This window comes from Carlito syrichta, unplaced genomic scaffold (assembly GCF_000164805.1).
Source record: "Carlito syrichta isolate Samal-C Ts95f unplaced genomic scaffold, Tarsius_syrichta-2.0.1 Scaffold305718, whole genome shotgun sequence".
NCBI classification, from domain to species: domain Eukaryota; kingdom Metazoa; phylum Chordata; class Mammalia; order Primates; family Tarsiidae; genus Carlito; species Carlito syrichta.
In genome coordinates this window covers 272,441-288,531 of record NW_007249814.1, presented here as the reverse complement: position 1 = coordinate 288,531, position 16,091 = coordinate 272,441, and the positions used below count along the sequence as shown (strand labels likewise).

Sequence of the window (16,091 nt, the reverse complement as noted above, 5' to 3'; positions counted from 1 at the left end):
GGTCTCGACCCCATGGGCTCAGGCAATCCACTCACCTCAGCCTCCCAAAGGCACAGGATTACAGGCTGAGCCACTGAGCCCGGCTCAGCCCTTCCTTGCTTGAAGTGTTTCTGCTGATAAGTCTGCTGCTATTATGATTGATTTTCCCCAGTAGGTAGTCTGACCTTCCTCTCTTTCTTTTTTAGGATTTTTTTCTTTTGTGCATACTTTGAGTAGGCGAATTATTATGTCTAGGGGTTGATCTTCTCATTTGATGTCTTTGGGGATTCTCTGTATCTCTTGTGTTTGGCTGTTCAGATCTCTGGTGAGATGAGGAATGTCTTTTTGGATAACCTGCTAGAATACTTGCTCCAAGGTGTTCTCCATTTTGGCTTCTTTATATAATCACACATCTCTTGTAGGCTTTGTTATTTCTTTCTGAGTTTTTTTTCCCCTATGTTTTCTTACAGATCAGGTTAATTCCATGTACTGGTCTTCAAGTTCTGAAATTTTTTCTTCTTCTAGATTAATTCTGCTTTCCTTGCTTGTCATCTTGTTATTTATTTCATGGATGAAATTTTTGTGGTGCCAAAATCTCTGTTACAAGTTCTTTCAGTGTTGTATCTTGTCTTTCTTGAGTCTTATTCACTCTTTCCATCCATTCCTTAATCCCTGTCATATCTGGGGTCAGTCATTGGTGACTTCCATTGTTTGAGCTCCTATGTCTGATTTTTCAGGAGTTTCCTCTTTGTTACACTTGAAATTACCTGTGGTCTCTGTTGGTTTTTCCTCATTTGTGACAGATCCCTTGCTTTTCTCTTTAGTTCTGTTATTCATTGGCAGCAGGAGAAGCTTTCACTTCTGATGTTTGCTCAGCCCTCTATTCTTCCCTGATTCGGCCTCTGGATTTGAAATAGAACTGTGGGTGGGAAGCTTTCTGTCTCTTGTAGTTTTGAAAGCCGAATAAGGTAGAGGATGGAGAGCTAGGATTCAGAAACTACTTGCAAATTACAATGTTCACTGACTGTGGTATGTGTTCTCTGAGACCCACTCCCCACCACCACTCTATATGATGATGCATTGGGTATGTGTGTGTACCCCCGAGTACAAGATACAGTAGCAGCAATGAGGAGAACAGAGAAAAATAATGAAATAAGATGGACTAAAAGTTTAAAAAATTAAAAATTGAAATTGAAAAAACACAGAACAATGAAAGCAGAAACCAAAGCAAGAAACAAGTGAACACACACACACACACACACACACACACACACACACACACACCTAGAACAAAGTGAAATAATAACAAAGTGAAACAAAACAAAAAACTGGGACAACTAAACACACACACACACACACACACACACACACACACACACACACACACACACAGTACAAAATAAATGGAGAAGAAAAAGAAAGAAAAAAGAACCCTCACATGTATATTCATAAACACCTTATACTAGAGAAGAGAGAGAGAGAGAGAAGAGCAGAAAAGCAAAAACAAATCAATAAAAAAAAACCCAAAAAACAAAAAAATTGAAAGATGAACACTTAATCATTCACAGACACACATAAACAGAAAACAAAAAACTAAAGAAGAAAAAGAAAAGAAAAAAGGGGGGAGATGCAGATCAAACCCTCACATACACATTCATGAACAAAGGAAAAATATTTTAAAAATAGAAAATCTAGCCAGGCTCGGTGGCTCAGCCTGTAATCCTGTGCCTTGGTAGGCTGAGGTGAGTGGATTCAAGACCCGCCTGGGCAACTTGGTGAGACCTCATCTCTACAATAAGTAAAAAAATTAGCCAGGCGTGGTAGCATGCGCCTGTAGTTCCAGCTACTTGGAAGGCTGAGGCTGAAGGATTGCCGGAGCCCAGCAGGTTGAGGCTGCGGTGGCCGGGAGCGTGCCACTGTACTCCAGTCTGGGCGACAGAGTGAGACTCCAACTCAAAAAAAAAAAAAAAAAAAAAAACTAACAAACAGTCAAAGCAATTTTAAAAATTAAAATAATATAAACTTTTAAAAGAAGAAGAATCCCTACCCTCTTTGCCTGGTTCTGTAATTGTTCCTCTCATCTGCTTCTCTGCTGTCGCCCGCAGAGCTTATGCCTCTTTCTCTCGCTCCTCAGTGTCCAGACCAGGGAAGGAGGAGAGGCATTGGTGGTGGGTGGGCCTGCAGTCCTCCCCTCCCACTCTCGTATGGTCAGGGGACTTTCTTTCTAATGGGGAGCTGCGGTATTGTCTCTTTCCCAGGTATGTAGTCACGGGAGTGGGGAGGGGCGTGAGTTCCCAAGCCAGGCCTATCTTGGAATGGAGTTTTCCTATTATGGCTGACATCCAGGCTCTGCCAGCGTTCGTCCCTCTCAGTCGTGCCTCAGCTGTGTGGGTCTGACATTCAGAGGATTGCTGGGGAGGAGGGGGTTGGGTCAGCTCTGGGCTCACCACTGATCTCTTTAGAGGTCTTCTTTGTCCTTTTCTGGCCACACCCTTTGCCCTGCACCTGAATCAGGGTGGGTTGCCTGAGACTCAGCGCTTGTCCTGTTCCTCTGAAGTTTGTGCTTTCAGGATATTTCTTCTGGGTCTTGATCAACCTCTAAGTAGTTGACCTGCCAGTTACAGGTCACAGGTCCCGATGGTCTGTTGCTCACAGGTCACAGGTCCCGATGGTCTGTTGTTCCTTTGTGAGTCTGTCAGAGCACTTTCCTGCCCCATTTTCAAGATGGTAGGGGCCTCTTTTGTCTTCTCCAGTGGGATTCTGCCACAGCCCTTGCTGCCAGTGTCTGGCCAGGTGCTCCCTCCACAGCCCTTGCTGCCAGTGTCTGGCCAGGTGCTGCAGTGGTGAGGCAAAACCTGGAGCCAGCAGTCTCTCCCCGTGTACTGTTGAGGCAGAGCCTGGAGCCGGTAGTCTCTCCCCACTGCTTCTCTGTAGAAAAACTTGTCAGTTTAAAAAAAATGGTGCTTGGCTTCTGTGACCCAGGAAGCTCTAGGGACCAAGCAGAGCAGCTGCAGCACCAGCTGTTTCACCAGGAGGGCCCTAGCCAATTTTGCTCATGAGCCCCTCCTTAGGCAGGCTCTCCCAGCATCTTCTTTCCAGGAAAGGTTTTGTTGATTAAAAAATAAAAAATAAAAATAATGACGCTCACTTTCTGTGTCGTGGAATCGCAATTGTCCAAGCCGAGCAGCTATGGCTTGCCCTGGCTGCTTGCACCGGAGCCCTCACTTAGTCAGCCACCTACACGCCCACTCATGACTGACACGTGCACACAAAATTTTCCATACACTCACGCACTCACACCAGGACTCACATAATCTGACTGGCTTGACCACCGTCTCCCCGACATTTCCTGATCTCTATATTATGTTGTTAAAGAGGATCCTTCAAGACAGTTGTTTTAGATAGCCTTCTTAAGTGCTGTTTTTCAGTGCAAATATAGTCCAGTTTTTCTTTCTATGTTGTCATCAATCTGATTTGTGGATTCTCTATAGGAAGTGAGGGGAATTATTTTCTCTCTTTTTCTACTGGGATTTTAACTGTTGAAACTGTTTTGAACAATTAGGGGATTGAGAGTGATATATGATAGTAAAGAGAAGGAAAGACTTTAAAAGGGGATCTCAGAGACAGTTTTGTGGGAAAGAGTTGGTTTACCTGGTTCGTAAGGTTTTTCCTTTGTCTCAGGTTTGATATACTGAAATTGTTCTAGAAGTTGTTTCTCTTTTCTATGCTAGCTCATGTATTTCATTGGTAACTTTTAAGCCTTTTCTAAACCTTTAACTTTCCTTTACCACTTCAGTTCACTTCATTTCACGTAAAAGGGTATGCTAAATGAGGAATTTAAATATTCAAACTTGGTTATTTGCACACAAACCATGTCTGATTTTTGTAATACAAATTGTTTAATTTAATATGGTTGTCAAAATCATCACTAAGATTTTGAACTCTCACATCCAATTTGGAAAGAATTGAGTGTAATTACTAAAGACAATTTATTTGAAAAAGTCAGACTGTTAATTTGTGGAAAATAGTAAAAAGTAATAGAGCTTGTTTATTTTTTGTATTATATGTTGCTCATATAAAGTGTCCATTTTCATGAAAAAATGCAGATATTTTATAATTTTTAGGCCCTTAGTCGTGCACTTCTGGATCTCCGTGCAGAAATGACAGCAGCAGCTGAGGAGCGTATTATTTCTGCAACTTCTCAAAAGGAAGCCCATCTCAACGTTCAACAGATTGTCGATCGACATACTAGAGAGCTAAAGGTGATAGTAACACACGAGCTCATGTAACAGAATTTCTGATAATTTCTGTTGGAAGGGAATTTATTTTATTTTTTTGAGTCGTGGTCTTGCTCTGTCACCCAGGCTGAGTGCAGTGGCATGATCATGGCTGACTGCAGCTTTGACTTCCAGGGCTTAGGCCATCTTTCCATCTGACTGAAGGCATGTGCCACTGCCCAGCTAATTTTTAAAATTTTTTTGTTGAGATGAAGTCTGACTCTGTTGCCCAGGCCAGTCTCAAACTCTTGGGCTCAAGTAATCCTCTTGCCTTGGCCTCCCAAAGTGGTGGTATTACAGGCGTGAGCCCCTGTACCCAGCCAGATTTACTTTAATATATAGTAATTTTGCTGATGAATAGGGAATTTATAATGAATTATTGGTAGATGGACATGCATACATACGTGTATTTTTTAACAGTAAGTATCTTTTTAATATTCATGTCCTGAATTTCATCTTGAAGATTAGGAAAGGATGAGCTACTCTTTTTAATAGAATTAAATTTAAGAAACATTTTTTAAGACTGTTTTAGGTTCACAGCAAAATCCCCTGTCCCCACACATGCGTAGCTTCGTCTATTATCAACATCCCCCATCAGAGTGGTACATTTGTTACAATTGATGTACTTATATTGACATATCATAATCACTCAGAGTCGACGTTTACTTTAGGTTTAGCTCTTGGTGTTGCACATTCTGATGTTTTAGATAAATGTATAATGATATATATCCTTCCTTACAGAATTATAGCGGGTAGTTTCAATGCCTTAAAAATCCTGTTGTGCTCCTTCTATTTATTCTTCCTTCCCCATTCCCCCACATCTGGCATCCAGTGATCTTTTTACTGTCTCCATAGTTTTGCCTTTTCCAGAATGACTTACAGCTGGAATCATACAGTATTTTCCCATCACTGCTACTGCATAGGAGAGCTAGGAAATCTCTTTTCTGGGGCTTATATATATGGCCTAGTATTGCGAGTTATCCTTTTTCATCTTTATTAAAGCAATCAGAAACTACTTCAAGTCAGAGAATTTGTTTTATACTACTCTTATGTTTCATAGTGTTTAAAACATTGCCATGTATATTGATATGTACTTGTTTCTTTAATTAATTCAGCCATAATGAAACATTTGCATATTTGATGAAATTTTGTTTGTGGGTATTAGTTGAAGGTGAATTGCTTTAGACTTTTTTTTTCCCCTCAAGGTAGACTTGGTTAATTTGACATGAACGTTAAAAAGTATATATAGTTTATGGTTATTACTTTTCCTTGTGTAATTAAAATTTTAAATTGAAAAATTTTTTAAATAAGTGTTAATGGTATACTTTCTGTTTTGTGTTGCTGTTATCATTTATACTTGATGACAATTCATGAATAAGGCATTTCTTTATCTCTTATTAGTCACAAATTGAAGATTTAAATGAAAATCTTTTAAAATTGAAAGAAGCTCTTAAAACAAGTAAAAACAGAGAAAACTCATTAACTGATAATTTGAATGACTTAAACAATGAACTTCAAAGAAAACAAAAAGCCTATAATAAAATACTTAGAGAGAAAGATGGAACTGATCAAGAGAATGATGAACTAAAAAGGCAAATTAAAAGACTAACCAGTGGATTACAGGTAATTTTATATTTAATTATGATAATGCCTTTGATTTACAATGTATGGGCAGTAGTTTATTCCTGCTTTATAATTTTATCTATGAAATTTATTTGAACTGGCTTTTACAATCACTTTGATTAATTAACTCCTTTAGTGACCTCTGTTGTATGTGTAGTTCTAGAATAGTATATTTTATTAAAATGCAAAAGCAGCTACCACATTCTCTTATATATTAAGATAGTCATTTAGAAAGAGTGGTCAACAGAAAGTTGACCTCGGAAAGTTTCTGTAGTTGGAATATTTATTGTATATTTTGTTTGATATTTATTTGTAAAATATAAAGATACATTTTATTTTTTCAGAGCAAACCTCTGGTAGATAATAAACAAAGTATAATTGAAGAACTCCAAAAGAAAGTTAAAAAACTAGAAAGTCAACTAGAAAGAAAGGTGGATGAAGTAGACACAAAATCTATGAAAGAAAAGGTATGTGAACAAACCTACTGATTAATATGTTTAAGGTAGTGATAGAGTAAGTTAAGTGCATAGCTGATAAACAGATCATATACTATATTAAATTAAGGACCTGTCTATATTAATTTTGTATTTTGAGGATTGTAAGTCACGCTGTATAATGTAGACATGTCTAAAACAAGTTTCTGGTATTTAGGAATTTACAGCCTATTTGAGGAGACACCTAATAATATAAGTCTTATTTGAAAATTACTACACCATTTCCGTGTCATCTTTCTGACATAAGAGTACTTCCAATGTCTTTTCATACCTTACATATCCAACTGTATTTATCCTTTCTTCCCAGTGTAGTCATTTCTATAGGTTGGTGCTTTTGACCTTTATAACAAGAAAGCAAGACTTTTTAAGACTTCTACTTTGACCTAAATGTGCCCTTTTATTCTTCAGGAGACTGGGGTGTTATTTCAGAGCAAATAAAGTGATTTAGAATTTATTCAATATTTGTAGTAATCAATAATCAATCTGCTTATAGATTAATTCTGTAATGTGAGAAAAAATGCTTACAGTTTTATAGTTAATAATAAATTGTTTTGTATTAAAAATTACTGATAGAAATAATCAACCTGAAGAAAAACTAAAATTAGCTAAAATGCATGTAATTAAATTTCTTATGAACAATCCACTGGAGATAACTTGTTGGTAATATTGACACTATCAAAAGTGATCTAAGAAATGTTGGTATTAATAGTAATATTTGCCCCTGAAGAAAATCACTATGCGCTATGGTTAGGAAAAATTTTTATTATGGAACTTATCCAGAAAATATTCAATATCTATAAAGTAATGTCAATAACATGAAAATAGAAAAGAATTAATCTTTAATGATACTGTATAGAAAATAAGTCATGGAATTTAAATGTTTTTGTAGTGTATACTCGAAAAAATATTTTTCTTATGAAATTCATCATGGAAGTATAATTTGGATGAAAATATTTTTATTTGCATGCATGGAGTCATAACGTGCTTGCTGTTGGAAGCTTTGCTAGTAAAAACTGCAAGATCAAAATGAGCTTAACTCTGATTGCTCACGCCTCCAATCTTTGAGAATAGGCCTAATCTTTGTATACCAGTTACTGACCTGATTGTACTATGTTGCCAGTTTTTCAAGGTTATTTTACAACCGAAGGAAATGATATGTGGAAATCTTTTTGTAAACCAGCAAATTCATACCTGTGTAAGGTACTATTACTAATTAGAAAAAGACAAATAAGCTGGGCATGATAGTGCGTGTCTGCCTGTAGTTCCAGCTACTTAGAAGGCTGAGGCGGAAGGATCACCTGAGCTCAGAAGGTCGAGTCTGCGGTGGCCTTGTGTGTGCCACTGCCCTCCAACCTGGGCAACAGTGAGACTCTGACTCAAAAAAAGAAAAGAAAAAAGAAAAGAAAATACAGAGGGCAAAACTGATATTAAAAATCTGTATCCAGGAATCTAGTGAGAATATTCTTTCAGATTCCACAGTGCTTGGGTATTTCTAATTTATACTCAAAGTATTTTTTCATATTGTTTATAAATTTCAATACCTTTTCTCTATAAACAATGTTTGTAGCCTACCGTTACAAAAAAATTCACCCCATGCCTTGCATTCCATCATAGTGTTTATTACTACCTGAGAATACTAGATATTTACTTATCTGTATGTTCTGTCTTTTGTTTTTCTTAATAGATTGTAAGCTTTGATGGTAGAACTTTGCCTATTTTGTTCATTGTTGTATTCCCAGCACCTATAAGAGCCTCTGCACAGAGTAGATGCTCAGTATTTTTTTAATGAATGAAAATTTTAAAATATTATAATATTTTGAAATCTATGGATAAGAGATTTTTGGAACAGAAAACATGAAAAGAGAACTACTCTCGCCATCCTGTCTTCTGCCTTCTTCTCCCTCATTGTGAAACACCTGTTTCAGAAAAGAGCTTTCAACCCACGTTTTTTCCTGCTCTCACACCACAACAACACTGAAAAATTCGGTGACCCCCAAATTTGTAGCAATTTCTCCCTACCAGCAAGCAAGCAATCAGTTCTATAACCAGTGCTCTGTCCCCAAGACTTCCTCTCCCCTCCCAGGAGGGGCTCCCTGACCAACTGACTTCAAGCTGGGGTTCCCACATCACCCATCACCTTTAGATTCTGTTAATTTGCTTGAGTGACTCACTTAGGAAAACACATTTATTGGTTTATTGTAAAGGATATTACAAAGGACACAGATGAAGATATTCATAGGGAGAGATATAGAAGGGGTGCTGAACTTCCATGCCCTCCCTGGGCACCACATTTCAGAAACTTCCATATGTGCTGCTATTTGGAAGCTCTCCAACTCTGTTCTCTTGGGTTTTTATGGTGGCTTTATGACTTTAGCACTCCTTCTCCCAGGGTATTGGGTGGGATCTTCTCAGGATTAGAGTCTTAGGACCAGTAATCAGAAAGGGGATGGAAGAAGTCCTGCCTTGGAACAGCTGAAAGGAAGGCAGAAGAAGGTTGTGTGTGTGTGTATGTGTGTGTGTGTGTGTGTGTGTGTGTGTGTGTGTGTGTAAACACCACAATATCCCTGGTAACACTTGTTCCTGTCATTTTTTGTTCATTTTAAATTTCTTCTCTCAACTTTGCTTCCTTCGGTCTTAATTTACAGGTAATGGCAGGTGGGATGGAATGGCCCAATCCCAACAAAGCACTCTGTGCTGCAGAATTATTTAATTACATATCTTATGTTGAATAAGTAATTATGTTGAATGAGTGAAATAATATGCATTAACGACTTGCAGGGACTCTGATGCTAGGAGATTGTCATGGGGTAAGAGATTGGGTTGGTCCTTTATACATTAGATTCTGTGCTAGAAGCCTTCTTTAGTCAAGATCGTACATACTAGAATCTTCATTTAAAGACTGCTTAAGGGTGTTAGCATTAGTCAAAACTGTGCCCCAGAATTTTATGTCATCTGATAGAGTAAAGTATGTTTAGACTGAGGGCATTTTTGCTAAAAGCTTGGCATGCCTAAACATTCTAAGTTATACAGGTTGACCATCTATTATCTGAATTCCTGAAATCTGAATTGCTTCAAAATTTGAAAATTTTTGAGCATTACTATGACTCTACAAGCGGAAAATTTCATACCTTACTTTATGTGATGAATCACAGTTAAAACACAGTCAAAACTTTAATATACAAAATTATTTAAAATATTGTATAAAATTACCTTCCTTCAAGCTATGTGTATAACATGTATATGAAACATAAAGTAATTTTGTGTTTATACTTCAGTCCCTTTTCCCAGATGTCTCATTATGTATATGCTAACAATTCAAAACCCCAAAAAATCTGAAATCGAAGACTTCTGGTCCTAAGCATTTCTCATAAGGTATACTCAATCTACATAGCAAAGTTTTCCTATTTACATATTCTCTAGGAAGTATTGGTTTACCATTTATCTGGTAAATTGTAATTGTTAAATCTTAAAAGGAAATTAAAAATACTACTGGCAATTTTTTATCTTCTTTTTGTTTACAGAATACTAGAGAAGAATTAATTAGGTGGGAAGAAGGTAAAAAGTGGCAAGCTAAAATAGAGGGAATTCGAAACAAGTTAAAAGAGAAAGAAGGGGAAATTTGTACTCTAACAAAGCAGATGAATACTTTGAAGGATCTTTTTGCCAAGTGAGTTTAAATTTCACTGTAAAACTAATTATATGTAAAATTCTTTAGTGACCTGGAAGTTACATAGTTTTATCATAGTTGACAATATGAGAAATTTGTCTACTTTTTAAAAATTATTATTTTTTTGAGTTGGAGTCTCACTCTGTCACCCAGGTTGGAGTGCAGGGTCACGCTCACGGCCACTGCAGCCTCGACCTGCTGGGCTTAGGTGATCCTTCCCCCTCATCCTTCCAAGAAGCTGGAATCACAGGTGTGTGCCACCATATCCAGCTAATTTTTTTGATTTATTGTAGAGATGCAGTCTTGACATGTTTGCCAGGCTGGTCTCGAACCCTTGGTCTCAGGCAATCCTCTTGCCTCCACCGCCCAGATTTCTGGGATTACAGGTGTGAGCCACCGTGCTCAGCTGAGAAATTTTCTAGTTTAAATGATCAATTATTTTCTATGATTTACTTACTTTTCATTTTCTTTAAAATTTGTTTTGAATATATTTTAACAATTATAAATAGAGTTTCCTGTGATTTTGATATAGGTTAGTTCTTAACAAATGTAGAATTATACAATTATCATATATTGTTCTGTTACTGAGTAAGCAATTAAGCCAAAAGTGAATGGTATATTTCATGATTCTGTATTAAATTCTACAGAGCTGATAAAGAGAAGCTTACTTTGCAGAGGAAACTAAAAACAACTGGCATGACTGTTGATCACGTTATAGGAGTACGAGCTTTGGAGTCAGAAAAAGAATTGGAAGAATTAAAAAGGAGAAATCTTGAATTAGAAAATGACATATTGTATATGAGGTAAGCTATTGCATGGAAATATGCTGTCTATTAAAATGAAAAACTGGTTGACCCATAGATATTTCTCTTGTCTTAAGGCTTGGATTGTATTGCCTTTTTCCATGTGAGTGAGATATTTCTGGTTCTTTGTATGCTGCATAATTTTGGATTGTATTCTTGAAATTTTAAATATTCTGTTATGAGACTTCGGTCTTGTTTACATTCTATGGAAAATGCAGTTTTTTTGTTTTAGCATGCTGTCAGTCTAATTAGGTTCAGGCCACAAGTTTGTCTCCTTTCTGTAGGCTATGATTCCAACCAATATTAGTTCAGTTTTCAAAATCTTTACAGTGCTACTCAGATCTGTCCTACGTATGCACTGTCCAGTTGATGATATGTTATGTTGGTTTTAGACACTGTGGTATTCTGATTAGGATCAGATCCATACACAGCTCAAGAGTGAACCCAGAAGTTCATAAACAATTTTGTTAGAATCCATTTTTTGAGCACCTCCCTCTTTTCAATCTCTCTGATATTTTGTTTCCCTAGGGCTTCCCATTTTGTTTTAGTTACCCAGTTATGCTGTGCACTTCAGCAGTTGCCCACTTCTATAGCCAAGCAAGTAACAGGAGGGCAGAAAAAGCAAGACAGAAAGTATTTTCACCTGACCCCCTTAGTATCACAGCTCTACCAGTTAGAGAAGAAGATTCCTCTTCCTGAAAGTGCTGCTTTCTGTGGGTCCCATGCTGCCTCTATTACTACTGCCATGGAATTGCTTACAGGTTGGGCCAAGAGAGAACACATAGAAGAAAATAAATAATGAGGTATTTTTGTATTTTCTGTGAGTGTTAAAAGATCTCTTTCTCTTTACTTGAGCTAGAACTAGAAGGCTTACCCGGAGATCTCTCCATCAGTTCAAATACCCACCTTCAGATTTTTAATAATGTGTTTAGGTCAGGCAATAATAGAAGTAAAGGTACGTTCATCACTGGTTTGCTGGTATTTCTGTCCCAGTCTGTCTTCTGCTCTTTACTTTTCAAGGTCCTCAAATAGCTGCTCCATGCATTTGGGAGAGATAAGATTGAGTGTGTTTACTCCATTGTACCTCGAACAAACACCCCCTCCCCCCACCCCATGTTATTTCTTAGCAGAACATTTGAGACTTTTTTTGTTATTGTTTTGCTGTCTCTTTCCAAACTATGTCTTCTCATATAATCGTGGTTATAAAGAGCAAAATAAAATCATGTCCTATTTAAATTTTTGTTTCAGTCATTTCTTCTAAGACACACTTATGTTAGTTTTACATAATTTATTTTTTTCTTCTAAGTGTTTACAATCTGTAATCATGTTAATGATCTTTGCCAAAGGCTGGTATCTACCTATAATCTTTGGATATGAGGTTATTTATCCTTTGTAAATATACTTTTTTCTATTAAGCTTAAAAAATTACTATTATTCTTTATTAATGTCTACTGTTGTGTCAATTTGAATGTGATATGAGCATACAAAGTTGAATTTCTTTAAAGGAACATTCTCAGGAGCTTCTAACCTACATTCTGTTCTTGTTCCTTCTAAGTTACTGTTTTTTTCAATCTTTTAAAACTTTCCTTGCTAGAGTAGAAAAAATGATTGAAGAATTTTTCTTTCTCTTACCATTTGTGTGTAGTTTTTGTTTCCAGTTACTATCCTATCCCAGCAGTAAATCTTTCCCTTTCGTGTTTTTTTTTTTTTTTTTACCTAAACATGTTTAAAAAAAAATCCTTTTATTCTTTTTGCTGTTTTTACACGGATCAAATAATTTTATTTTTGAGACCTTCTAATACTTTTAGAGATTTTTTTCCCCCTAATATTGCGAATTTGTGTGAGCTGTAATAATTAAGAGAAAACTTTATACAAAAGATTGAATTTGTCTTCTCTCTGAATTCAAGAAATTTGAATTTTTGAATTTATGAATCAGATCTAGATATTAAAGGAAGGAAGGATATATCAAAAAGGAGCAGCCTACCAGGGCAGAGAGGTAAGAGTAGATGTTTCATGTGTGGGTAAGTGTGAATTTGTACTTGCGTAAGTAAAGGTAGACTCTTGGACGTAAAGGTGGATAGATTTGTCTGTGCTAGACTGAAGAATCTGGTAGGCTAGGCATATGAGTGTAGACTTAAAGTGAGGGATTATTATCTGGAAACAGGAAGAAACGTTTTAGATCCTTGGGCTTCTTGAGACAGCCATGGATATTATGCAATTATTATATAATGTTTTAAAAATAGTGGGTATTTTAGCTCAACTGTCTTACATAATTCCATATAAATAGGTGCATGTTCTTTAAAAATGTTAATGTATTTTAATAAATCAGAGTATGCTTTTTAACTCAGTTTAAAGGAGCTCTTCAGTGAATCCTCTGTAGAGGATTATTTTATAATATAAATTGTGATGTCCTAATTTACTTATTGTAAAGTTTGAAAGTTTTTCAGAATTTAACATAAATACAGTGTTAATGAACACACTGAACTTTTCTTTCTTTCCTATGTTTTAATCGGAACACAGGAAAAAGCTGAAGTTTGAATACTAACAAGTCTGGTTGTTCATAGGGCCCACGAAGCTCTTCCTCGAGATTCTGTTGTAGAAGATTTACATTTACAAAATAGATACCTTCAAGAAAAACTTCATGCTTTAGAAAAGCAGTTTTCAAAGGATAAATGTTCTAAGCCTTCAGTAAGTGTACATTTTTTTCTTTCTTTTTGTTTTTAAATGCATAAAAGTGACATCAACTTCTTTATCTCACCCAGAACGCTAAATTCCTCTCATTAATATTAATATAGTAGATTCAAGTTTTATTTTTACTAGATAGTGATATATAATAACTTCTTTAATTTTTCTAACATAATAACAGTAAACTTAAGATTCTTAAGATTTGCATAAAACTATTACAAGTGATTTCTAGAAATTTTCAATATGTAGTTATCTTCATGAATTTTGCTGTGGCAGGAACTGTTAAATAAATAAGAAAATGTATTCCAATACTGTTTGCATTCAAATGTGTATGATATATTTCTAGTTTTTAAAAACTCATTAATCACTAATGTGGAATTATTTGTTGGATCTTATTTTAAATACTTAGTGTATATATTTTCATTATTCTTTTCCTTTTCTTCTTTGTATGTTTCTTCTACTTAAAGCAAAATCAGGTATGTGACACAACTATGCTTTCTACCCTTGTTACCAATACTAATAAATACAAGTATCATATTTTCACAAAAGGAATACCTTGTATAGGAGCAAGAAAACCATAACAATGCTCAGAATTAGAAATGGGAAGAGACTGGATGCAGGGATAATGTACTTAGAAATCTTCTATGGTATTACAGTAATGAAGAAAAATGTAAATCAGAAGATGTTGTAGATCCTACTGAGTTGAATCGCGTCCACATACATCAATGAATGGTACCTTGGAAGATGTTTACTCCAGTTTTGAAAATGATCCAGATCTTTAAAGTTGAGGAAAAATGTTGTGTAAATGACAAACAGGCAAATAGAAATGAGGAAGAGAATACTGATAGGCAAGAATGACAAAGGAAAGGGACACATAGCTAAGGATGTGAGTCACTGCAACTACATGGATCCCTGAGAATGTGCCCTGGGGGACCATTACTGTGCGAGAGCTGCTGATGCAGTGAGCAGCGTGCTGAGGGCAAGCATGATGGGTTGTGAAACTCGGCCCAGTCCAGCCTGGAAAGAAAAGGTCCCTAGTTTGATCAACGATAGTCCTTTATTTGTTAACTGGATTTTCTTTTTTTTTTTAACTTTTAAATTTTTTATGTTAAAGATGTGGGGTACAATTCAGGGTTAGTTATACAAATATGCATTATCCAGGTACCCTTGTTGATGAGGTGTGCCCCCCCTTCCCCAAGCAAATTCCAACTACTGCCAATCCCAACTCCCAACTCCCCCCAGCCTCCCAACTGAATTTTCTTATAGCAGGTAGTATACATACACATATAGTACCAATGGGTAAAAAAGTGTGTAGGATTTATAAAAAGTAGTAACTATTAGTAGACTTCTCCTTAAGCCCTTTACCTCCTTAAGGAACTTTTGACGAGTTCTTACAAAAATTAATAGCTATGAGTTCTTAATTTAGTTTAGTACTCATTTTTCCCCACTACTGTTCACTTAAATGATATAGTATATTAGATAAATGAATAACAAAAATAAGATACTTTAGAGGTGTTTATTTTGCCTTAGAAATTTCTAATTCAGCCTGCTGTATTTACACATAAAATCTCCCTACAGGGAATAATATCAGTAAAATTTTGTTATGATGTTATCTGACATTCTGAGATATATAGCAAGTTCCTTTGGTGGTCTTTTTGCCATGTTTTATAGCAGATACTTTTTTTTTTAATAATGAGAAAAGGGAGCTTACATGTATTGCTATGTGCCTAAATATATTTCTCACATAGACTGGGTGCAGTGGCTCACACCTGTAGTGAGCTATGATTGTGCCACTGCACTCCAGCCTGTGTGACAGAGTGAGTCTCTAATATATATATATATATATATATATATATATATATATATGCATGTATATATATATATATATATATAGCATGTATATGTAAGTATTTCTTACAATACTTTGCAGAGTATTATTTCTGTTTTATATAAGAAGCTTGGAGAATAAGGATATCTTTAGTGATCACGAAGATGCAGAACCAGGATTTAAGTCTAGGTCTAACCACAGAGTATGAACTTTCCATGCACATACTGCTTTTGGTCAGTTTACACTGAGGTACAGAATAAGAAAAGTTTGTTCTGAATTGAAACCAAATAGCATTTATCTTTTTTTCCTTATATTTTCCACCTCAGATACTCCAGTCATTTAAGTCCTCAAAACATCAACTAAATCAAGCATCTATATATTAAGAGAAAATGGATGAGAGTGATTTAGTTCTTATTTCATTTCCATATCCAGGCTCATAACTTTTTTTTCACTTGATAATAAGAATTTGAGACTTTCATTGTATGTTATTTCTAACTCCCATCCGCTAAAAATTTGATTTCAAGCAATTTGTCTTTTAATCGGATTTTTGTAAAACAGTTTGGTGGCTTCGTGAAGTTCATTCTACAAGAATTCTGCTTATATTATCAGAGGAGAGAGAGTTTCATTAGAATTTATTTTTCAGAATGTAGGGAAATCTAGACTAATACTTTTGATTCTCTGAGAATAGAGGGGAAGAATGATATATATTCACTTATATAATAATTGCATCTATAC

General features: G+C 35.8%; 1 protein-coding gene across 2 annotated transcripts in view; it reads left to right on the top strand.

Moving 5' to 3' along the window:
• CEP290 (centrosomal protein 290) overlaps positions 1 to 16,091 on the top strand; it is a 91,139-nt gene that overhangs the window by 56,022 nt on the left and 19,026 nt on the right. Inside the window, exons 38-44 of one of the 2 annotated variants that reach the window (XM_021714704.1) lie at positions 4,104 to 4,241; positions 5,658 to 5,879; positions 6,224 to 6,346; positions 9,895 to 10,040; positions 10,688 to 10,843; positions 13,408 to 13,531; positions 13,996 to 14,004. In XM_021714704.1, coding sequence (XP_021570379.1) covers positions 4,104 to 4,241; positions 5,658 to 5,879; positions 6,224 to 6,346; positions 9,895 to 10,040; positions 10,688 to 10,843; positions 13,408 to 13,531; positions 13,996 to 14,004 — 918 coding nt within the window. The remainder of the gene's footprint in view (positions 1 to 4,103; positions 4,242 to 5,657; positions 5,880 to 6,223; positions 6,347 to 9,894; positions 10,041 to 10,687; positions 10,844 to 13,407; positions 13,532 to 13,995; positions 14,005 to 16,091) is intronic. The other variant, XM_008062468.2, reaches the window with a different exon arrangement.